At 44.2% G+C, this 24,235-nt stretch overlaps 1 protein-coding gene across 2 annotated transcripts in view; it reads left to right on the top strand.

Annotated features, from left to right (window-relative positions):
• Nucleotides 1-24,235, top strand: part of ANTXR1 (ANTXR cell adhesion molecule 1) — a 493,093-nt gene that overhangs the window by 266,747 nt on the left and 202,111 nt on the right. The window contains exons 11-13 of one of the 2 annotated variants that reach the window (XM_085636306.1): nucleotides 3,177-3,246; nucleotides 3,782-3,860; nucleotides 8,887-8,982. In XM_085636306.1, coding sequence (XP_085492432.1) covers nucleotides 3,177-3,246; nucleotides 3,782-3,860; nucleotides 8,887-8,982 — 245 coding nt within the window. The remainder of the gene's footprint in view (nucleotides 1-3,176; nucleotides 3,247-3,781; nucleotides 3,861-8,886; nucleotides 8,983-24,235) is intronic. The other variant, XM_085636307.1, reaches the window with a different exon arrangement.

Here is a 24,235-nt window from a genome sequence, read left to right as displayed (position 1 = left end):
TTCCGGGACCTCCCCTGAGGGTCCTCGGTTTTGGCTCAGGCACCCCCTATGGTGCCGCGCAGAGGTACCCTTTGTACCGGCCTGCTTCCAGATCGCCCTGTAACTCCGCCACAGCCTGGAGGTGGGGGAAGGCTAAATAGCCTCCCCCTCACACCAGGGCCAGGAAGTGACACCCATTGCGCGTCACTTCCGGCCAGCCCGAGGAGGGGGGCTCCGGTCTGCGTCCCCGCCCCCCCTGTGGGAGGGGGTGGGGAGGGGTGACCGGTGCCCCGGGGGCACTAAGGCGCCGACCGCCAATTGGCCCCCTGCGGGGGCCGCGGTCAGCGCCATTTACATACGCATGCCCACAGAGTCACACACGTGCATATATAGTAATGCATGTTGACTGAGATGCTGTATGCACAGTCTTAAGAACAAATCAATCAATCAATCAGGGATTTATAAAGCACGCTACTCACCCGTGAGGGTCTCAAGGCAAAAGACAAAGGCATACACATTGATACCGATTTGGGACGTCTACAAATAAGAGCTACAAACTCGAACACACACAACTACAGAAAAACAGTAGGCTTAGGTGGTGGGGGAGGATTAAGAACACCCTTACTCAGTGGCATAGCGTAGGGGGGCACATGGGTGGGTGCCACGGGTGCAATATTTATAGAGGGTGCAAAATTTTAAAAGAAAACAAATTCGTACTACTATTTTTTTCTCTTTTAAAATTTTGCGCCAGGAAGTGCTAACGGTCCACAGGTTAGGGGGCACAATGCTTGCCTTGCCCCAGGTGCTGGCAACCCACGCTACGCCGCTGCCCTTACTAAATGATGATACACTGAGGCAGACTGGTTTTTGGAAAAATTAAAACATTTCCCCTTGTTCTCGTCTGACTCGAGTAGGTATTAGTTTTTGATGCAAGCCCAGTCTGGCTACCTTAGTATGTTGGGCTTTGTGACAAAAACCTATGAGTGTTTTCACTGATTTGCCAGCTCTGCCCGTGTAACACCCCCTTGATGCAAAGCGCCATAAAGAAGCCCAAAGCAATTTTTCCTTTGTGAACAAAAAAACAATGCATTGCTTTGAATCAATTTGCAACAGCGCAAAGTCTTAGTAAATCTGGGCCACTGTGTCACCCACCAAAAATCACAACTCATTAAAACTGATACACCTCAGAAAACCAAAGTAGGCACCAGTCTGCAATGCAAGTGCTTGGAAAGTCACCAAAAGTGGCTGTAATGCCAATCTAATGGCGTATTTACAGCAATCCATCTTCGTAAACACACACATATATAGACATACAATTACACACCCACAACTAACGGAATGATTAATCACACATATACAAAGACAATCACACATAAAAACAACAGACATAAACAGTCACTGATACAGAAACGGAATTGCGCAATCACAAATCCAGAATCATACACAATTAATCACACAGACAAGTGGAATACTTCATAGCACATATTCATAGCGGGCATTATGTAGACACACTCACTACTGACCAGCACAGAGCTGTCCTTGCTGTCAGGCTTTAGCTTTGGGGTTAAAGGGTTACAATACCCTTAATCAGTGAGGATTGAGATGCTTCTTCTAAAGATGTGGTCCTAGCTACTTTCTGAAGAACAAGAGTTAATGGGTGGGTGGGAAGTGAGAATGGGCATTGTTCTAGACTGGGTGGAAAGCTGATCAAGTTTGTGTTCTATTATTTTCCACTGTTGTATCGATTTTAAGTTTGGTGATGTTTCGATTTCTCATTTTTCACTGGAGCTCATGGATGGTTGGTGTATCTGCCTGTTACAGTTGTTTGGAGCGTACAGGATTCTGGCTACTAGATGATGCCAGTGGCGGTTGATAACTGGCAGAAAGGGTGCAGTGACATAAACAGAATACAATAAAAATACATACAAATAAACAAACATTTAAAAATAAACAAGAAAATAAACTTACCTTAGCCTGCAGCACATCCAGTCCCCAATTCCAGACTCCTCCGAGCGCGAGATCACACAGCTCCCACATCTCCTTTTCCAATCCAGACTCTGCTCTCATGTTGCTAAGCAGCATGAGTGAAGCATCTGGATTGACTGGAGCATGATGCTGCAGCACTCCAAAGAGCACTGGAGTCCTGTGCCTGTTTTCCAACCCAGGTGTCTAAGGCAGCTGGATTGGAGAGTTTGAATTGCGCATGTCATTTTGGCCATAGCAAGGTAGCTGGCCTAACTGACATGCACACTTCAAACTGAAAGGGACACTCGTCATTGTTGCCAATCATCAGCATTGATGCACTGGCCCCGCTATGCCCTCTCAGATTTCGGCAGAAAGCTAGAAAAATTAAATGGTAATGAAATCCTTTAATTACTATTGTATTTTTCCAGCTTTCCGTGCAGCAATGTGGTGGGCGGCACTCTTACGCTCAGACGGAGTAACCGCCGCTGGATGACACAGTGGATCTTGAGAAATATGTGGGTTCAAGAGGGACAGCCAGTTCATGTCAATCAGGGTGGGTGTAATGATGGAAAAGTGAAAGGATGCAAGTCAGTCAATCAATACGCTGATTAAGATTCTATGCTCAACGTGAGAGATAAACACAAGGAGAGTAAGGTAAACCACTAAAGGAGCAAACAAAGAAAAGTGACAGTAAAGCCAACCAATAGTAAGCAATGGCCGTGCTCTAAGCCCACTGTTTAAGAGCAAGACCTAACAAGAAAGACATGAGTGAGCATTTAAATTGCTCTATCGGCAGAAGAGACAAAGGAAATTAAAGGAAAGTAGTTTCAATGAATGTACTGTCCGTTGAAGTCTTACTACCTACAATGAGATGAAAAGCTGACTACATCACTGCATACAATGAAGTGAAAATCAATTAAAGTTTAACTTTGAATAAAGTTTCACTTTAAACAATGGAGAAAGAAACCAATAAAATCTCAATAACCCTTATAGCTACAGAGTCGATTGTAGTCAATGAGTGAACAATTACAATAGGTGTCTTAAATACAGAATAACGTTTGAATAGCATAATTAAAGTCAAGAAGGGAGAAAAGTACCTTGGATCACAGTGGAGTGTACGATTCCCACATAGTTGTCCTATGCTAACTCTATCAAGTTAATGCTAACTTGCATGCTAAGTATGAACAACACCATATCCACAGTCTCATGCTATGTAACCTATGTTCTCTTAGCAGCGAAGCCTTTGGTGGTAGAGGATACCTACCTACTCTGCCCAGCGCCCCTGCTTAATGAAGTTGGCATGTAAGTATAATGATGTTCATGTTCAATAATTGGGCTGATTATTTTGGTGAAGCTCTGATTTATTTAACTTCCTGTTGTGGGTTGTATTCTGTGTTGCAATTTGTTTCCCCTTTCCCTTTCCCTCCCAAAGATGCTTCATAGTACACAGTAGGCAAGCTTTCAGGGTGTACAAGTCCCTCCCAGGTCATTGGAGTTAGAGATGATTGGATCAAATTGTACAGGAGGTGGCCCATATATTAAAAATGCTCCCTGGGACTGGTAGCAGCTGTCCCATGACCCAGGTTCACATATGGAGGACCCTCACTAGTGATGTCATAGACTTTTCTCATTGGTTCCAAGAGTCTACAATATATAAAGGTGTCTTACTGTCAGGGTTTTGTTGTGGGTCAACATGTGCAGGATTTAGTACATTTACTGAGCCGATCCATAGCGGTGCCGTAGAGTGTGCCTATGTGCTATAGAACCATTACACACAAGAAGAACCCTTACTGGTGTTGTTGCATACTAAGGACTTTGTTGTCTTCTTGTGTTCCAGGCAAGCGGCGCTCCAGGTCAGCATGAACGATGGCCTCAGCTTCATCTCCAGCTCTGTTATCATCACCACCTTACACTGTGTGAGTTAAAAACTATGCTGCAGCCTACTATCACCACACTATCCCTAGAGCAATGCCCTAGGTTGAGCACACTTCAAGTACTTTAGTTGTAATACTCTGGGTGCATTACTGTGTAGTTCTATATTCTTCATATAAACTTTTATTATTTTTTAAGAACATCAAATGTAACATTTACTTGATGATTAAAATGCAGAAACATGCATCAAGTATGAAGAAATATCAATATCTCAGAATTGCATTGATCTGACTGCTGGTTTGTACAAAAACAGTAGTGAGAGATGTTTACACTCTATAAAAAGTTATTAGTTGAGTTGTTAGAAGAGTATCAGAATAAAGTTCCTTTTTACTTAACACACTGTGATTTTATCCACGAATATGGAACATGATTAAGTATCAGCATGCTAACTCTATCATGAAGCTTAGGAGTGACCACAATCTGGATACTCTGTGTTCTTCTCCAAAGTAACAGATTTAATTTATTACATTTAGCAAAATCCAACTTGCCCTCCTCTCACAGAAGGTGACTATTATTTGCCACCATGCTCCTAACCAATATTTAATATAATCCCTAATAAATTCAGATTCCTGTACCTCCTTTTTTGGAAGTGAATTGTGTAAGAGCTAGCACTTCACGTGTCTTAATTTATTTAGCGTTCCAAGAAATATATGAACTCCTTGATCGTGTCTATCAGATGATTTATAAATGTGTGTGGATTCAATAAGATGTCTGTTAAATCATATGTCTACAGCATAAATGTTATGTCCCAGTGAGTCCCAGCCGCGGTCCATGAAGGTAACAGTGGTGAGCGGTGGGGGGATTTTGAGGGATGATGCAGAGGGAAAATTAATTATTTATTTAATATTCCCTCGGTATCGTCCCTCGAAATCCCCCCCTACCCGCCACCACCGCCTCACCGCTGTTACCTGCACGGACCGCGGCTGATGAGCCCACGTTATACCTGTAATTCACTTACCTGCTTTTATGTCAGTATAGTGAGGTTCTAGGGCTAATACAAATAATCATGGACAAACCTTGTAGTGCATCTAAGCCTAATGTAAATTTTTAAAAGAAAGGCGCTCCAAAATTCCTTGTCCAGTGCTGTTTATATAGTAACAGTGATTTACTTTGTACTTTGGTCCAAAACAGAGCATAACTTTGAATAATTATATCCAGTCCGCACTGTAAAAAACGTATTCAGTGTTTAACCACAGAGCAGATTTGGTTTCCATTAATTCCATTCTTGGTATGGCAGATTTTGAACGGGGCTTCCTCTAGTTCTTGCTGGCTTCCCTAAGATAAAAACGTATTGTGATTCTTAAATCACAGCTGAAATGACTGGACTTGGCCTATTGGACAGTAATTGTAATTGTAATTAAATAGCGCTTACTACCCCTGATGAGGCATTGAAGCGTTTTTCGGTGAGTAGTACACTACTCCAGAACCCAAAGGATTAGTGATGGGTTAGTATAGGGAAATATAAATTGATAATTTGAGATGTGGACATATGAGTCTGGTAGTTTATTTGAAAAGATTAAAGGAGGGATAGAGGAGGGAAGAGTCTAGAGAATGTTATTTTGGGAGTTCATATTAGTGAGGTGACATTTCAGATGAGTTAAAAGAGGGATAGAGGAGGTAAGAGCATAGAAAGGGTGATTAGGGAGATCATAGTAATAAAATGAAGTTTGGGATGAGCCAAAGGAGGGATACAGGAGGGAAGAGTATACGAAGTGTTATTTTGAAGAGCATAGTAGGAGAGTGAGGTTTGAGTTGAGTCAAGGAGGGATAGAGGAGGGAAGAGTGTGGAAAAGGTAATATGGGAGATCATTGTAGTAGAATGAGGTTTGGGGTGATTCAAGGAGGGATAAAGGAAGGACGAGTCAAGAAAGGATCTTAGGGAGATCATAGTAGTGGAATGAGGTTTGGGATGAATCAGAGAGTGGAGGTAGAGGATATATTGAGAACGGTTTAGGATGAGACATAGAACAGTGCATTGGAGGGAGTTGAAGGCTTTTTTTTGTTCTTTCTAAACCTGTGATGGCACAATCAGAAGAGCATTCTGCAAAGATGGGGCGGACTCACCATGTTTCATTAGGTATTTGTTTTATATCCATGTCAATTAGTGATCTAGGCCATTAATTGCTGCAAGTTATGGTATTCCTGACATGTTGCAGAATGATCATGGCCAAATCTCAGTTAAATTAGGGGATTGTCACCTCTTTCTCTGTTATGGCTTGGAATACCTACAAGAATGTGGCAGGTTTCGGGTCGCATGTGGCATTCTAACGGTAACCCATCACCCTCTGGTGCTTTCCCTATTGGGATGTCCTTCAATATTATTCGTAAATTCTCCCTAGTAATTCATTTGATCTTCTCATTAAATTTAAATCCATTCCCAATTAAAATCCTTTACTTCTTATGTTAGTTTTAGGACACCTCTATAAGCACACCTGTTCAAATTCATTGATTTTTTTCATTCACTTTATTAACTCGTTACTTAGTCTGTGAAGTGGCTATCCAGTGACTCCATAGGCCCTAGCGCCTTCATGGCCTGGATTTTATACATGAAAATTAATTTTGCAGTCCAGCAAATGTATCTCCTTTATGACGTGCTTACTAAAAATTCCAGGATTATTGCAGCTGTCAAGGTTATTGTACTGTGATCCTACCTATGTCTCAGCTAGCTGGCTTAATACTTTTGCTATAGGAAGAAAATTGAAAACTCAGGGGCATATCTACAAGTACATGGTGCTGCGACAAATTTTGCAGCCCGCTGTATCATTTCAGGAACGCAGTGATGCACTGTATCTACAACAATACAGCACACCACTGTGTTTTCCCTTGCGCTAAAATTATCTGCCTAGCACCAGCACAGACACCCTTGTGCCATAGTGCATGGGTGCCTGTGTTGTTGGAGGGAATGATTGTTTATGTGCAGGAAGGTGTCCCTTCCTGCACACATAAACAATCAATAATGGTTATTTGTTACTTCTATGTGTGCTGCAAAATGCAGCGCACATAGAAGTAGAAAATAGCCATTTTTTTAATGATTGTTTATGTGAAGGAACAGACACCTTCCTGCACATAAACAACCATTAAAGGCGTTTTGCTCTTTACAAAAAGCAAAAATGAGGAAAAATGTAAGTATTTCTCTTCGTCGCACCAATCTAATGCCTGCTTTTACATGGCGTTAGTTTTTGGCGCTAACTCAGATTAACAGATCCTTGTAAATCTGGGGCAGCATCAAAAAGCAATGGGTGTTGCAGTGGAAAGCCACAGCAACACCCATGCACACCCGCTTCACGCAGAAAACTACGTGAAAGGGTACCGTATCTACAAAGCAGTTTTAAGCCACACAAAGTGGCCACTTTGTAAATATGGTTCAAGGCATTGCACCACCGAAACGTCGAAAAAAGTGATGTTCTAGTGGTGCAATCCCCTTGTAAATATGCCCCGTAATGACCTTGTGGTGAATTTTGTTTTGATCATATCTAGTCTTAATAACAGGTGTGAGCGGCTTATATCAGTAAATATTCCTTGAGTTATAATTTAATGCATTTTTTTCTAGATCTTATTCTTATGTTTTTAGCAACCCTTTGGAATAGCTCGACCCTGATGGAATTCTTTAAAAACCCTAGAAAATACCTAAATCTTGAGCCAATGGAGCAGTGAGCTCCATACGTTCATTCAGTGCTTTAAGGAGTAAACCATTTTCTTTTGGATTTCTTAAGAGATCACCCTTCTTTATATCTGACACCTCTGAGTTTTTCTAATTCTAAAGCAATGCACAGCAATGGTGCAGAACATCCTAAAACCCATCCACTGTGATGTAACATGTTTAGACATTTGACTTTTGTGAGCGGTAACCCAAGGCCTTGTTTCTTCTCATGTTCTTGTGGTAGGTTCCTGGATTTGTGTGGTTGTTTTGTGGTGCCTCCAATGGCATGGTAAAATTTGATGGCCAGGAAATGTAGGCCTGTTTCTGAAGAAAATCTGTGGCTTCAGCAATCAGATAAACACATCTTCTGCTCTGTAACCATTTATTTCCTACTACACAACTGTACTTTGGAGCAGCATCTTGGAAAATGAAAAGAGGGAGTTTTGGAACATGTACAGCGTGCAGATGCGTCGCACGGCCCGAAATGGAAATAAAATGTGGTTACTGCAAAATCCAGGATAACTTTGCTCAGACACGAACATGTGTGGAGCTCCCGGCCTTCTCTAATTTAGCAAAAAAGTACAAGACTAGATAATAAAAAAATAAAAAATTCTAAGGGCTTAATTCCGACAACCATTTGATAACTAAAGAGAATCGAAAGCTGAATGGGTGAAAAATGTGAACTTCAGGGCTACGCTCAGTCACTCTTTATTGCAGAGCTTGACAGAGGATGGAGTGACTTGCTGCCTTAGCATTGAAAGCAGGACAGGAATTGTCATGATTACTGACCAAAAAAAGCCCTGCTTAGATATAATTACTTTCACTGGAGCTAAGAGACAGGGAAATTTTTTCATTCACAAATATTAGCTGGTAAGAACATGATTACTATCATATAATGACATGATGAGTGGCACAGTATAGGCTTGGAGCATCATTTCTGGTACATCAACTTTCCGATTGGTACATTGGGCCAGACAAAACTATGAAAAAATTCATAACACAAAATCACAAAGTGTTTCTTTAGATGGCTGAATATATAGCACATTTTCGCAGGCTATATCAGATTTGAGCTAGGAAATAATGTTTGCTACATATCCTCCTGGCTGTTTTCATCAACACCTGTGAAGAACTACGTTGAATTCCCCACAGGATTCAGTGCAGTTCATCTTGAGTTGGGAATGTGCTTTTTCTTATACAAATTCCACATTTTCCTAGGTTTTTTACTTAAAGATGTGTAGGCTTTGAGTTTTATTTTACATTTAAGTTCATTTTTAGGCCTAGCATACATACAATCTGTACAAATAAATTGGACTGCCTATTGGTATCTGAGCTCTCTGTGATGGATTACTAATCTATGCTTTCTCTTACAGTCTGATGGGACTATCCTGGCCATCTCCCTCCTAATCCTCTTCCTGCTGCTGATGCTGGCGCTCCTCTGGTGGTTCTGGCCGCTCTGCTGCACAGTGGTAAGTCGCTATATAGCTCACACCAATATAATCTTGGATAATCTGCCCTGGTACTTTCGTTTTTTAATGACATACATGCTTTTTATCTGTACGCTTTGATGGTTCTTGGTAAACCAAATAAAGCTGACTTGATGATGATCTGCACTTGGACATATTTATGTCTTGCTGAGAGGTTACACACTTCTTATGGTATCAGAGATCCCGCCATGCATGTGTTCAGCAGATGTACATTGCGGAACATGTCTTTGTTACTGGGAAGGAAGGAGGGGGTTTGAGGTACATTTCTTAGAGGATATCTCACTCATGCTGTTGTGCAAGCTTCTTCTGGTATGAATGACTGCTTTTCAATTTGGGTATCCTTTTGTCAATGTGCCCAGCCACTGCACGACGTAAGTTCGATTCTAAGTTTCATAGGTTTGCACGGTAATAAATGTTGCTTAAAGTCAGACACATAGGCCATTCACTAGACACTTCGGGATGGTTCCTAGTGAGAGGGATATCCTCCGAATTTGGTTTACAATCCAATAAATATTTCATTATTGTAGAGATATAATATTGTGTAGATTTGTGTTACATTATAATAAAATGTCCCAGTTTTCAATTTCCACTGGTTTTAAACCACACAAAAGCACAACTGTCTATTTCTTTTTTAATAATATTTTTATCGCAATTTGTAGACATAAAAGTAATACAAGAAGAGAGAACCACTAGGAGAGATCAAAAATTAAGCTCCAAGAAGCTCAAATACAATTACAGCAACAAGGAATAAATAAATGCTCCCATTTTACAAAATACAACAGCCAGGAATTCAAAAATACTCTAATCTTACAAGGGAATCTCATGCAGCAGCCATAATCCACTGAATAGCGCGGCCCTGGATCTTCACTTGAAAGGCTGTTTTGAATGAGAGAGGGGCCGGTAATGAGTTCTGATAGAGCCAGAAGTAAGAAGGCTGCTGGCTAGTTTGTGTGCAGCGCTGCAGCATATAATCATGCGCGGAGGGGGCTCTGCATATAATCATGGCACCGGCCGCGGGCTCGCACCGGCCCAGGCCGCCATGTGGCCGCGTGCTACCTGTTGTTATTATAACTCCCCCCCCCCCCTTCCCCCCCCCCCCTGAATTCAGTATTTTATCGCAGCAGAGTCAGTGACGCCAGGACAGACAATCTGTCACTGGACGCCCAGCCCGGAACTTACAAGAATGACAGGACAGCGGCCAGGTCTGGATGACTATCTCCTGGAGGTGGGCTGGGCGGCAAAGTCGAATTGCAACGGCACCCGTGGTGGCTCGCGGCCCAAGCCTGCCTGCCGCCAGACTTGCAGACCAAAGTGACGCGGCCTGCAATTATGGAGGGCCAGAATTTTTTACATTTGGTTAAGGGGGTTATAGGAGCCCAGTGGTGGCAACCAATCTGCAGCCTCTGAATGTGCCCAGGACCGTCAGTAGGCACTTGACATGAATACATACCTGCATGATGGTAAGACAATTGCTTCACAAGTAGTTGATATTGTGACGTGGATACTGAGATGGGCTAACCTCGAGCTTTACGAGGGAAAGGTTGGTGTTTTTCCTGAATAGGTCCCAAGTACAGTGGCTGTTTCCTAACATAATTTAAAGCAAGATCTGTATTATATTTCATAAGCTTTTCTGCTTTTGAATTCAGAATCCTGACTCTAACCTGCATTAGTGTCATTGAGTAATATAATTTGAAAATTAATTCTTGCTAAATAAATGAGCAAGAAACTATTTAAAACAGTACACATTATATTTTATTGCCCGGGAAACAGTTAGAGCCCAGCATCAGTCCACAGACCTGCAGGTACCTGAGCTCACTGTTTTAAGATCTTATTAGAGTTTCTCGTTACTCAATGTTGTAATTTCCATTGTTTTCATTGTTTAATTTTGCTCGGGGGAAAGTGACACTCATAGTCGTTGATATGTCACTCATAATTACACTGAAATTATAAAAATGTCACACATAGCAATCTGAAACCTTGGCAGCTAGGAATTAAGTGACCGATGTGAACAGGGTGTGACTATGAAAGAAGCTGGAGGTGTCGTAAAGTGGGTGGCTCCACTGATGAGGCTGGATCAGAGGGAGGGGCAGTCAAGGGGAGACAATTAAAACAAGAGAACTTGGGACAGCATACAGGCCTGTAGGGCTGAGGGGGAATCCCGAAGTGTTCCGTGGAAATGCACCAATAAATAGGCATAACCGCCTAATGAGCACGCTAGAGCTGCGTGGGGCCTGTGAGCACTGAAGCTGAAGCGTCCTGAGGGTGCCCATGCAAGGCATGTATATAAAGTACCTGCAGTTTCCTGACAGCACCTTTCTCCATTTGTGTGTATTCGTTATTGTCTGTCTATGCTTTTATTATTAGTTTTAAATCCTTCACCTCTTCAAGGTGCTGTGGGCATATTCTGTTCTCTCTAAGGGTCTGTCACTGGGAAAGGGGTCAGGCGTAAGCCGCGTAAACACAAACTACAGTGCCATCAGTTGCTGTTTGCTTTTTGCCTGAACTCCTTGTATTGCCCTGCCTCACATTAATGTTTTATTTAGAATGAATATTTCCCATAGTGATTATGATACACTTTTGTTGACTGTATTTATTTGTTAACTTTTTATAGCGCTGTGCTGGAAGCTAAAATGCATCTGGGCACTTTTCAGTCCATTACAGAAATGAAATCCTGGAAATTTGACAAACCATTGGTCTGCATAGCTTTACAGCGCTCCACTAACTACAGCCGCTATCATACAAGCTGTAATTATCTGTATTTTCCGACCGCTGCCATTTTTTATATATTCTATCCTTTTGAGACCACTAGAGCAGTGGGTGGGTTGCTTGGTGCAATCGCAGTCTCACACAGAGCCAGTTACAGATGGAATTTCCCAACAGAACTAGTGCAGCAGTTTAAGATCTTAGAGTGTCTGGTTGACCAAATAGGTACAATTTCTGAAATGTATATGTTTCCTCCATGTTCATTGCTTGATTTTTGCTCACAAGAAAGTGTCACTCATAGTCAATGAATAATTACCCTGAATTTATGAGAATGTCAAACATAGGTATCTGAAACTTTGGCAGCTATGCACAGTGCAGTGTGCACTCCTGCGTCTGCCCTGCAGAGAAAAAGCACAACTGCCATTGGTGAGGTGACCTCTCACTCACAAATGGCAGTGGTGCTTTTTACCCGCACAGACTGACAGATGTGCTGCGGTGCAGTAGTTGGTTTGAATTTAGTAGCACGTGTGCCTCACACACAGGCACTACTAAATTCAACCCAAGTTACTATACCAGTCCACCCAGCTACTGCACTGTGCATGCGCAGGGACAGGGTGCCTGCGGCCAGTGCACGCAGACAGCGGTCCGCATACACCTACTTTCGGCGCCACACCCACTGTCTACCACCACCACCCTTAGTGACCAGGCAGGCACTAAGGCACCTGACCTGTCTTTATTGTAGACATAATGACTGGATAACCTGGTGCTCTCTAAGGTCATCATTTTTATTTACTATAGCCTTATAGCCCGCCGTAGCAGGCTATACCGGCTATTAAAGGCCTGTTGCAGCGTTAAAGGCCCGAGCCGAAGGCGAGGGACTTTAACAAAGCAGCGGGACTTTAATAGCCGGTATAGCCCTGCTACGAAGGGCTCTAAGGCTATTAGAACATTCTGCCACTAGAGGGCAGAATGTTCTAACAAATAAAACAAAGCCTTCAGGGAGCGCGAGGGGATTGAAATCCCCTCAGGCTCCCTGAAGCCTTTGTTCACAGCCAGAGCTGAGAACAAAGAAGCATTGGAATGTTGGAGCTCCGAGCTTATGTGTGTGTGTGTATGTGCTTATATAGCGCCGAATCACCCCTGGGGGTATCTCCGCGCTGTACTCATACCGCTGTAGGAACCCTTCCTGGCTATCCGTGTGAAGTGTCCACTCCTGGGCACCCCCATGGTGAAGCCAGGCATCCCAGCGCTGTTGGGGCCGTTATACCAGCCATTATAATGACTGGATAACCTGGTGCTCTCTAAGGTCATCATTTTTATTTACTGTGCTTTAAAAGTTAATACAATTAAATTAGTAATGAAAAATGTGCTGTAAAATGCACCATTTTGGTCTGTCTTTTTCCAAAATGTTCGTGTGGGAAGGACCCCCCCAATCCCTCCTAGTAGTGGTCGGGCTCGCTCGCTCCGCTCGATCGCTACACGCTGGATGGGGGCTGCTCTGCCAAAATTTGCCAGGGCTGCTTTCAGTTCCCAGTCCGGCCCTGTTTGCATTTATTTAACAACCTTGGCTCCTTTTGAGGCACCCTTAATATAGGGTGCTACAAATTGAAACATTTATACTACTCAAGATGCAGATTTCTAATGGAAGATTAAGTGAGGTGACTTTAACGGGACAAAACGTTTTACAGTGCTGCCAAAACAGAGAACCCAGGCATCACAAATGTTAGCGTGCCACCCCATCACCCAACGCACATTGAAATGTATAATAATACAGTGCGTGCACACTGTAGAGTCAGGTGCCTCAGCAGTGATAGCCACTACGTAAAGAACAGCCCCCCCAAAAATCCCCCAGTTACTAGCATAGCTTTGTGTTTTGTAAATAAAGCTTCAAAGGATGTCACCGTTTCTACTTTTCAAGACTTGTGGTTTTACTTATTTCCTGTTGTGGGACGAGTACAATTTTTGGCTGGTCACTTTAAAGATTACTCATGTACGTTTAAGCCTTTAGCCTATATTAAGCACGTCTGCCATTTCTAATAGCTTACAATTTACTGTTTTTTACAAAGCAAAAAGGGTGCGACAAGGAACCTGCAGTGCCAGAAGAAACGTGAATACTTTGTAGTTTGGTTAAGAAAGACAATCGCTACAGTATATAAAAGAGGACATTAGCCTAATTTTTCAGATCGCTATCGCAGCGCATTTAGAGCGTGCTTGCTAACATAATTTATTTTATCTTCTTTGTCTCGTCCCGTCTTCACGCATTTCTAATGTCCTTTTTTGGGTTGTTTATTCTGGTCCTGCCTGCACGATTTTCTAATGTCATTTTTTTTGGTTGTCTGCTTTGTCCTGTGTGCATACATTTCTAACCTGCTCACTAGCTGCATATTTGGTTTTTACATTCTCCTCCATTGCCTCTTAATTAATGAACTCGAATTTTGGCCCATGCATTTTCAAAAATATTGTGGTGCCTGCAGCATCACGCATTTTATGCATGTTTGTTGCCTGCATTTTTTTTTCAATTCTTCATATCATTTTACATTGGTGTTGTGTACGCAGTTTCACTTTAACAAACCATGTGGTGTTACTTCTGACTTTGGAAGTGGCCAAATATATTGTGGTCCCTACTCTGTGACATTTTGTTTACATTGTGTTTCAAAAACCTGTTAAAATGTAAATCCAACAATTTTTTTAGGTCATCACATTCTTGAGTCACCTTAAATATAGGATGCTACTAAATTTGCTGATTTATATTGGAAGATTAAGTGAGGTGACAAAAACGTTTACAGTGCGCCCACAAAATTAAGTTCAAGTGCTTTTTGCTCTAATGTGCAGTGTAACAGGGCCTAATAATTCCACGGTGTGTACACCAAGAAACCACTCACTCTTCAAAAGGGCTACAAAACAGCCCCATCCCCCAGCACGTATTGTTTGATTATTAATCAATCAGTCAGGATTTATAAAGCGCAGCTAATCACCCAATAGGGTATCCAAGTGCTAGCAGGCCCCAGAGGCTTATTCGAACAGCCAGGTCTTGAGGTCCTTTCGGAATTCTAGAAGGGAGGTGACAGTCCAGAGGTGCATGGGGAGGCTGTTCCAGGTCTTTGCTGTGATCTGCTTCGGTAGATACGGGGATATTGGGCAAGTGAAAGGGAGGCAAAGCGTAGTCTTCTCGATGGTTGGTGGAAGTTCAAGTGGGTCCTTGGTCATGTAGAGCCTTGTGTGCGTGGGTCAGCAGCCTGAATGGCATCTCTTCTGTATGGGGAGCCAGTGGAATTTCCTGAGGTGGGGTGTGATGTGGCTTTGTCAGGGAAGGCTGAGTATGAGCCTGGCTATGGCGTTTTGTATGGTCCGAAGTCTCTGTACAAGGTGTGCAGCAATTCCTATGTAGAGGGCATTGCCGTAGTCCAGTCGGCTGGTGATGAAGGCGTTGAGTAGCTGGTTCTATTACAGGTGTGTCATGAGTTGATTGTTGATAATCTTTTCAAGTACCTTCTCTGGGAATTGGAACAAGGAGATTGACCATTAGTTTTTGAGTTTGCTGGGGTCGCAGATGGTGGTTTGAGTTGGAGTCTGACTTCTGCATGTTTTTGGGCATCGGGAAAGGTTGCAGTGGTGATAGAAGTGTTGAATAGGGTGGTTAGTTCCTGGCTGATTCTTTGGTTTCCAAGGTTGAAGATGTGGTGCAGGCATGGGTCTGTGAGAGCTTCCCGAGTAGATGGATTTCATGGTGGAGGTGGTGTCCTGATTGGAGAGAATGTTGCAGGTGGTCAGTGTGTGGTTCTTGTCGTTTACGGTGGTGGTGTATCTGTCGAGGAAATCTGTAGGTGTGGGTTGAGGCTCGAAGTTTCTGTATATGGTTGCGATCTTGTGGTGGAAGAAGTTGGTAAGATTGTCACACAGCTCCTGTGAGGGTGTGATGTTATTTTCACTGGTAGCCAGGTTGGAGGATGTCTTAAGGATGTTGAAAAGTTCCTTGGTGTTGTTGGCACTGGTTTCGATGCATGCGGCAAGGGCTGTCTTCTTTGTTGCCCTCAGCAGGCGGTAATAGAGGGAGGTCTTGAAGGTTGCCCTGTGGAAATGTCCTTGATGGGGCACCATCTCCTCTCCAACTGTTTGCTGTCTTGTTTCACTGTTCTGAGTTCTTGGGTTTCCAGCTGGCCTTTTTGGAGGGTTTTCTCTGGGTGTTGATCTTGATGGGAATGATGCTGTCTGCACAATTAGTGTTCGAGATTGGTGGTGGTAGCAGGGTTGGAGGTATTGCAGGCGTATGTCCAGCTGGTCTCTGAGATTTTGTTCTTCCTCTGGTGGGGGCATTGGTCATCTTGGGGGTGGCAGTGCAGTCACTGGAGATGCTCAAGTTGTCGATGAAGTGATCTGTCCATGTGAGTTCTGTGACATGGCTGTATTTGACTCGGCTGCTGGAGGTGAATATTGGGTCCAGTGTGTGTCCTGCGGTGTGTGTAGGGTCGTGGACGATCTGGGTCTCTCCGAGGCTGCTCATACTGTCGAGGAGGTGTGTGGTGTTTTTGTCGTTGGGGTCACTGATGTGGAAATTTAGGTTGCCAAGGAAAATGTAGTCCTTGGAGTCTAAGGCTAGGGGCACAATTAAGTCTGCAATGGTGTGGCAGCAGGTGGAGTGCGGGCCTGGGAGTCTGTATGCAAGGGTGCCTCCGATGGTTGTCTTGTCATCCGTGTGGAGCTGGAAGTTGAGATATTCCATGGGGGTGGTGTTGTTATCAGTGGTGGTGGTACACTGTATCCTCTCTTTGTGGATGATGGCTGTTCCTCCTCTCAGTTTGTTGGTGCGGTCCTGGTGAGTGATTTTATATCTGTCAGAGTTCACTGTGGCAATGTCTGGGGTGGATGTGACGTTGAGCCAGGTCTCAGTGAGGAAGATGATGTTGGGTGCGAGAGTGGTGATGAGGTCTCATAATTCAACGGAATGCTTGCATAATAAATGTGTTGAGAAGGGCGCATGTGAGTTGGTGTTTTTGTTCAGGTGGTGTCTGTGGTGTGTTCGGGTGGGGCTGGTCGGTGGGCTGGTGTGTGTTCAGTGACAGGGGCAGTAGGTGCAGGTGAAAGGTCCTACTGTGGAGTGTTTGTTTTTATTCATACCATACTTTCTTCTCATCTTGCTTTTTACAACTTGAGTTACATCAATGACATATTATCACATATATTTTACCAAAATCCACATATTGACATATACCATTTATCAAAAATTCCATGTATTGTAGAACAATTACCAATTACTGTTATTACTAAAAAATATTTTTCTCTCTCAATCATCCCCATTCACCCCTTCTATTCCACACTATTCTCTACCACAATCCTGCAGGATTTAATCCTTTGTGACATTATATACAGGTTTGGAGGACCTTTTCTGAATTGATTGCATTTGTCACTATTACCTGCTTATCGACATTAATCATTATCACTGGGATTCAAACCAGAGAACTATACGTTACGAATAGTTTTTTTTTAGCTGAGTGTTCCACTCACTGTTGGAAATGACACTTTTTGCAGGGTTATTCCCAAACCTTTTGCTTCTTCCTCTTTTTTTTTCCTGACCTGCTGTTGTTGGGTTTAGGATTCTGGACCCTTTACCATTGCTGATCACTGCTTAATTGCATATGCTCTCTGTGTAAATTGTGTCATGGATTGGTGTTTCCATGATTGGCATATTTGATTCACTGGTAAGTCTCTATTAAAGTACACTGAGGGCCTGTAAATCAAATGCTACTAGTGGGCTTCTGGTTGTGCCACCCACAGAAGTAGCCCTGTAAAGGTAACTCAGGCCTGCCACTGTGGAGTCTGCGCATAGTTTGTAACTGCCACTTGCCAGGCCCGCATCTTACCTTCTCTTACATGTAAGTCACCACTAAGGTAGGCCCAAGGTACCCCTGTGGGCAGGGTGCTGTGTACGTTAAAGGTAGGATATGTACTGGTGTGTGTGACATGTCCTGGTAGTGAATTACAGTACATTTAGTTCTTCACTATGGAAAGGCTATCTGTCCCATAGGGTAGAATGGGAGTTTATTTATAATATCTTATAAATATAATTTGCCATTGGGACAAGATAGGAAAGTAACGTTTAATATACCTGAACTCAGAAAATAAAGATGCTTCTTTTATGAAAAAGTGATTTTTTTGTATTTGTGTTTGAAAATACCACTTTTAGAAAGTAGATATTTTCTTGCTTAGCCATTCTATGTGCCTCTGCTGGTTTGTGTATGGTCTGTCTGGCTTTTGAGTGACAGGGCCTGGGGAGGTGCATTCTCTCAGACATTCACCTGGAGGTGTGCGGGGATGATGATGTGTGACCTGCCTTTCCTGAAAGTGTCAGGGCTGGGCTGAATAGAACTGGCCTGCATTCAAAGTAGTGGGAGGAATTTTCACTAGCACCTGAATAGGCCCGGTCTGCATTTAGAGTGGTGGGAGGAGATTTCTCTGGCACCTGAAGAGGCCCTGTCTGCCTTGGACAATGCTGTCTCCACCTCCTGCTGGGAAGCTGGGCCAGAGAGGACAAAACTGGTTTGGACTAACCACAGACACTCTCTGCCCGAGAGGACAAAGGAATTTGAATGTATAAATATTGGGGCCCAGACCCCAGAATTTTAGAACTCTTTTGGGACAAAGAAGACTGCCATGAAGAAGAGCTGGAGAAGCTGTAAGGAGACTACCACTTTGCTATGTGTGTTCCTCTGTGGGCCTGCAGTGGCTGCTTCTGTCTTGGGCAGTGAAAGGACTGGGGCAGTGAAAGGACTGGACTGAACGTTCTGCAACTTCCTTTTGTGAGGTTCTCCAAGGGCTTGAGGTAGAGCTGGCCCCCTTTCAAGAAACCTCAGGAACAGCAAAGACTTCACGTTCATCTGTTACCAGCAATAGGTATTGTGGGGCAGATTTACAAGACCCTTGCGCCACTTTTGCGTCATTTTTAACATGGGAAAAGTGACACAAAAGTGTTGCAAGGGGCTTGTAAATCTGCCCCTGTGTGTTTTGTGCTACAAGAGAAGAAAAAGCAATCTGGTGCCATCAATGATGCAGATGCCGACTCTGTGTCCTGAAGGCACGGCAGAGGGCACAGCTTCACTTTGCACTGCAAACCTGGTCTAACTGACGGCACCACCTGACACCGCCACCGAGCCGCTGCTTACACTGTGACCTGTGGGCACCACACTCTGCACCGCCTCGCTTCATGCTGCCACCCTGGTATCACCAACAATGTCGCTCCATGCTGATATCGACACCGCTGCTTGCACCGTGGTTCACGGGCACAGCTTGTAAGTTACACGACGCACCATCCTCATCCCGCCGGCGCCATCAACTCCAGTTCGTCAGCCGACGACAGCATTTGAGCAACGACGATGCCGCTGCTTGCACCTTGACCTGCCAGCACCGCTACGAGCATCGCATCACTTCGCACCGCAGCCCTGGTCTCACCGACACCACTGAACGACTGTCACTGAGCCGCTGACTGCATCACGACCTGAGGGCACCGCACACCGGACTGATGCACTTTGCATTGCAGGCCCGACGCCAGGCCGACGCCAGGCTGACACCGGCGCTCCCGACTTCAACCACGAGGAGTTCGATCTGCAACGCGTGTGACTTCAAGGCCCGACGACCTCCGAAACCGATGCCTGCGGACGCCGGCATTTCAAGGCTCATCAAGAGGTCGCTGACGCCCTGCATTTCTAAAGGTACTGTTTTGCCGGTCTTCCGGCACCATAGCTGGCCAGCGCTGCCACGGTCAGCCAGAACTGTTTGTATTTGTTGAACACGATGTCTCGATAGCCCCAGACAGAGCTATAGACTTCATGGAACTGTATTTCAAGTCTATTTTGATTATTGAAGATTTCTAAGAACTGAATGGTGGATATTTATCGTTTTTGGCCTTGTTTTGGGTAAATCAAAATATTGGATATTTTTCTAAACTGGTGTTGTGTTTTTTGGTGGTGTCTTCACTGTATTACTGTTGGTTATGTACAAATTCTTTACACACTGCCTCTAAGATAAGCCTGACTGCTCGTGCCAAGCTACCAAGAGGGTAAGCCGGGGTTATTTCAGGAGTGTAACTCCCTTATCCTGACTAGAAAGAAAGGTCCCTTCTTGGACAAAGGTGCAAAACCTTGCCAACTAGAGACCTCCATTTCTAACACTCACTAAGCTGCTTTACCACAGTGAGCAAAAGAGCAGAGGTTATAGCTGAACACAGAAGAGAAACAGAGCATTGTCTAGACGGCCAGAATCCCAATCACATGTTACAGTAGATCGAAGTGGCTTGATTAATCAGAATCACCTGATTGGACGATGGATGTTCCCGATCAGTCGTTTTCAGGTACATTACAATACTGGGAAAGCAAACATGTTTCACACCAAACACTAACCTGTGATGCTGAAAATGTACTAAAAAATATGAATAAGGATGTTGCGGACGAGCCTTTGGCCACTATGCCTCAGCTGTTTCTGACAATTGAGTGACTACCTTCAGGGCCAGACTGGCCGTAGCGGGTACCGGGTAACCCCTTGTCGGGGGGCATGGGTGGGGGCCGGTTTTGGGCCCAAGGGGGCCGTTTTTGTTACAGGGCCGTTTTTGCAGCATAGCTGTAAAATCGGCCCTGTAACAAAATCGTCCGAAAACCGGCCCTGGCAAAGAGCTCGGCAGCACACCCGACCCACCGGGGGACGGAGGGCAGCCGAGCACTTTGCCAGGGCCGGTTTTGGTTCCCAGTCCGGCCCTGACTACCCTTGAAAACTAGTGTTTTCTGCAAGCCGCGATGGCTTTTGGTTGGTGCCCACTTGTCAGGATCTCGATTATAACCTAGTCCCTCCTGTCTTTAATCTTGCGATAGAGAGAAGCAGAGAAACCACAGGTCTTAGCTAGAAGAGCCATGTTGCCTTGAGGAGACGTCTGCTTCTTAGACTTCATGGGGATAGAGTCCAAACATGCCTCTCACTCTCCAGGAACAGTTTTCTTTGGCTGGTCCCCCTCCAGTGTTACATATTTCGCACTCTAGAATGGACGCCCGAAATCCGGCTGTTGGCAGAAGTGAAGTGTGTGTGGCAAGTGCACAAGGCGGTTGCCTTTCATGTGTTAAATATGGCGTCACTATGAGATGAAGTAGGTCTGACAGTTATTTCAATGTACAGTGACACTTAACCCACAGCACGCCTTTCCAGCCAGACACCAGTCCAGCTGAGTATCATATCCCATCCTAATCCAAAAAGAGGATTTCTTTTCTGTTCTTCAACCACACCTGAGGCGATTACTGCAGATGGAACAAGGCCTAATTGTAAAGCGAAACCTGCGGCTGAGGTGTTCCCTACATCTATGGAAAGGTCCAATGATGCAAAACCCTTCAGTTAGCCTGGGTTAAGGATCACCGATTGCCCTATACTGTCAGTGACATGCTGTTACAGTACATCCTTTTCCTCACAGCGGACAATGCTGAGGCAAGTTTTATAATGTACCCTACAATTCTGACTTTTAGCAATATAAGTCATTCTTTTGAACTTCTGCTTGTGTGCGCCTGTTTTTCCTTTTCTCAGTGGAGTTATATGGTTAGTCATTTGACCTTTTGTATCTTCAGATTGATACTTTTTGACACCCATTTAATTTTTGCCTAACTAGCTTCATATATGACACCCCTGCTAGCAATTCACCTTATTTGTTAGGGCCTAAGTTAGCATCTGTCTTCTTAAAGTTCATGTTGCTACGCCATTATCAAAGGTGTGGGGAGCTGCCTTTCTGCTTCCTGGCTTATTGTCAGGGCTGGACTGAGGGACCACAAGTAGCCCGGCAAACATGATCAAACCAGCCCTGTTCCCTTTGTCTTCTCGCACAATCGCTCTCTTTCCATCCATCCATTCACCCTCTCTCCTCTCTCTCTCTGATCACTTTTCTCTAATTCCCCACTCTGTCCAACTCTCTCTCGTTAAGCCTCCACGTGCCTCCTGCAACTAACCTCCAAAAACTGTGGAAAGTGACAGCGGCACCAATGGTGACCTGTCTTTCAAAACCGACCTTGAAGGGCTCCAGCCCACCGGGGAAATAACCAGTGGAATGAAAGGCCTGTCCGGGTCTGTTTGTTGTGCTGTACTCAATGAAATACCAATGTCTTGTGACATCTTTGGAGGCAATGGCAAAGAAAGAAATAAATGGAAACTATTAGCGCTGAGCCAGGACTTGAACACCACCCACCAACTCATGTCCTGCAATTTAAAACCAGACGAAGGAACAACAACTGTTTGTGTTTCTTAGAAACCAGCTCAAAAGTACTCGGAATAAAATGAGCCCGCTCATTAATAACTCTTGTGCAACCAGGTTGCATATTTGAGGGGAAACAGTATGTTCTTATCAGCGGAACTGTTTGGAAAATACAGCATATTTCTCAAGTAGCATTTCAGCCACGTGAGGAGGATGAGGTCATCAGGCAGAACTGTTATTGCTTTTTGTCTTCGAAGACTTTTCATTCACTGAATCTTAGTAATTTTTAGTGCCCAGACTAGTGCTGTGTGTGATGAACTCCATCGTTTATTAGTCACTGTAGCATTAAAATAAGAAACAGTAAGAGACGGTGGCACATGTGGCCACTCATGTCTGATCCAATACTAGTCAAGGACAATCAAGGACATAAAAACAGGACGGTGATTAATTTTTAGGTCTCGCCTGGTATAGCATATGCGCTGTCACGTGTGAGTTGTGACGATCTATTGTTTCTAAAATAAGCAAAAACTCTAAAAATAGTTTTTTACCACCATTACTTGCCTTTTTTTTTTGTCCTCATTTGCCTCTATCGCACCATTTCGCTTTTCTTGCGAGCCGAAATGTCCATCACCTCATTTGCTGACATGAGATTAACGGAAGTGGAGTCACCGAAAGACACCCTGGAATGATAGCTCTCACCATCCGAAATCCAAAACACACCCGAACCAAGTGGAAGAAGCCTACCACGATGGAAAAGGTGCTGTCATCCGAGGCCGAGAAGAGCTTAATCATAGGACCCAAGAACGAGTAGTTTAAGAATGAAATACTTGCATCCAATCAGAGTAAAATAGGCGCCCAGAATGCATGCCTAGATCGGCCCTTGATTGACCTATCTAGATTTGCAACATTCCTTAATGACGATAGCCACTCTTGACAACTTGGTGGAGTCGGGTATACCCACAGCTTGCAGATCTCCCTGCGGGCCAATAGAATCGCATAGAAGATCAACTTCACGTGGTCCTCGTTACTTACATTTCTAGTATCCAACAGCCCAAAAATAACTAGTAAAGCGCTTACCCTTGCCTTTCTGTAAGGAAAAGTCCAGGAATCTGCAGGCAGCCACAAACATTCCCCCAAATCTCTCAAGAAAAATGATGCCTCACTTGTGTAGGTAGGCCAAGTGCCTGCAACACGAAAGTGCACCGAAACACAACTTAGACACATTACATTTTTCCACTGAAAAACAATGTTTTTTGAAATGTGGGTAACTGTGGATTTTGGGACCCAGCTCAGCCAGCACCTGAAAAAACTATCAAACCACCACACTTTTGAAAACTAGACACCCGGGAGAGTCCAGAATGGGGTGACTCGTGTAGCTCTCACCAGGTCTTTTTAGCCAGAATCCCATGCAAAGCCCAAATTTTGCCATTAAAAAAATGCCTTGCATTTCTGTGAGGAAAAGTCCTGGAATCTGCAGGCAGCCATAAATGTCCTACCCCCCAGCATTCCCCCAAGTATCCCGAGAAAAACTATGCCTCACTTGTGTGGGTATGCCAAGTACACGCAGCACGAAAGTGAGCCAAACGCAACATAGACATATCACATTTTGCACTGAAAAACAATGTGTTTTTGCAATGTGGGTAGCTGTGGGCCCCAGCTCAGCCGGCACCTAGGGAAACCTACCAAACCAGCACTTTTTAGACAACTAGATACCCAGGGGATATCACTCTGAATCCAGTGCAACGCACACGTTGTCCAAAAAGCACATTTTCCTTGCATTTCTGAGAGGAAAAAACTAGAATCTGCAGTGAGACACAAATTTCGTACCACCAAGAGTTACCCCAGGAAAAACAGTGCGTCACTTGTCTGGCTGGGCCAGGTGCCAGCCACAGTGAAGGGCACAAAATGCATTGTGGAGACATAGAAATTATATTTCAACCTGGTTTTGCAAGGGGGCACCTACCTGTTCGGTCCCGAGCTTGGTGGCCATCTAGAGAAATCTACCAAACCTAGACATTTCTGAAAACTATACAACCGCGGAAGTCCAGGGAGGTGTGGCATGCATGGTGGAGCCCCCATTTTCTTACCCAGAATCCCCGCAACCCTTATATTTTGGTAAAAAGTAAAATTTTCCTTACATTTCTGTTTGAAAAAGTCGTGGGATAATCGGCAGGCACACATTTCCTAACACCCGGCATTCTCTCACGCCTCTCGATAAAAATGCTATCTCACTTGTGTGGGTGGGCCAAGGGCCCGCGACTGGGAAGGGAAAGAAATAAAATCCCTGGGGCTTTTGGCTGCATACCTGCGGCGCCACTGCTG

This window comes from Triturus cristatus, chromosome 11 (genome assembly GCF_964204655.1).
Source record: "Triturus cristatus chromosome 11, aTriCri1.1, whole genome shotgun sequence".
NCBI classification, from domain to species: Eukaryota; Metazoa; Chordata; class Amphibia; order Caudata; family Salamandridae; genus Triturus; species Triturus cristatus.
Note: the sequence above shows the minus strand (reverse complement) of the source record. Positions and strands in the feature narration are given on the sequence as shown.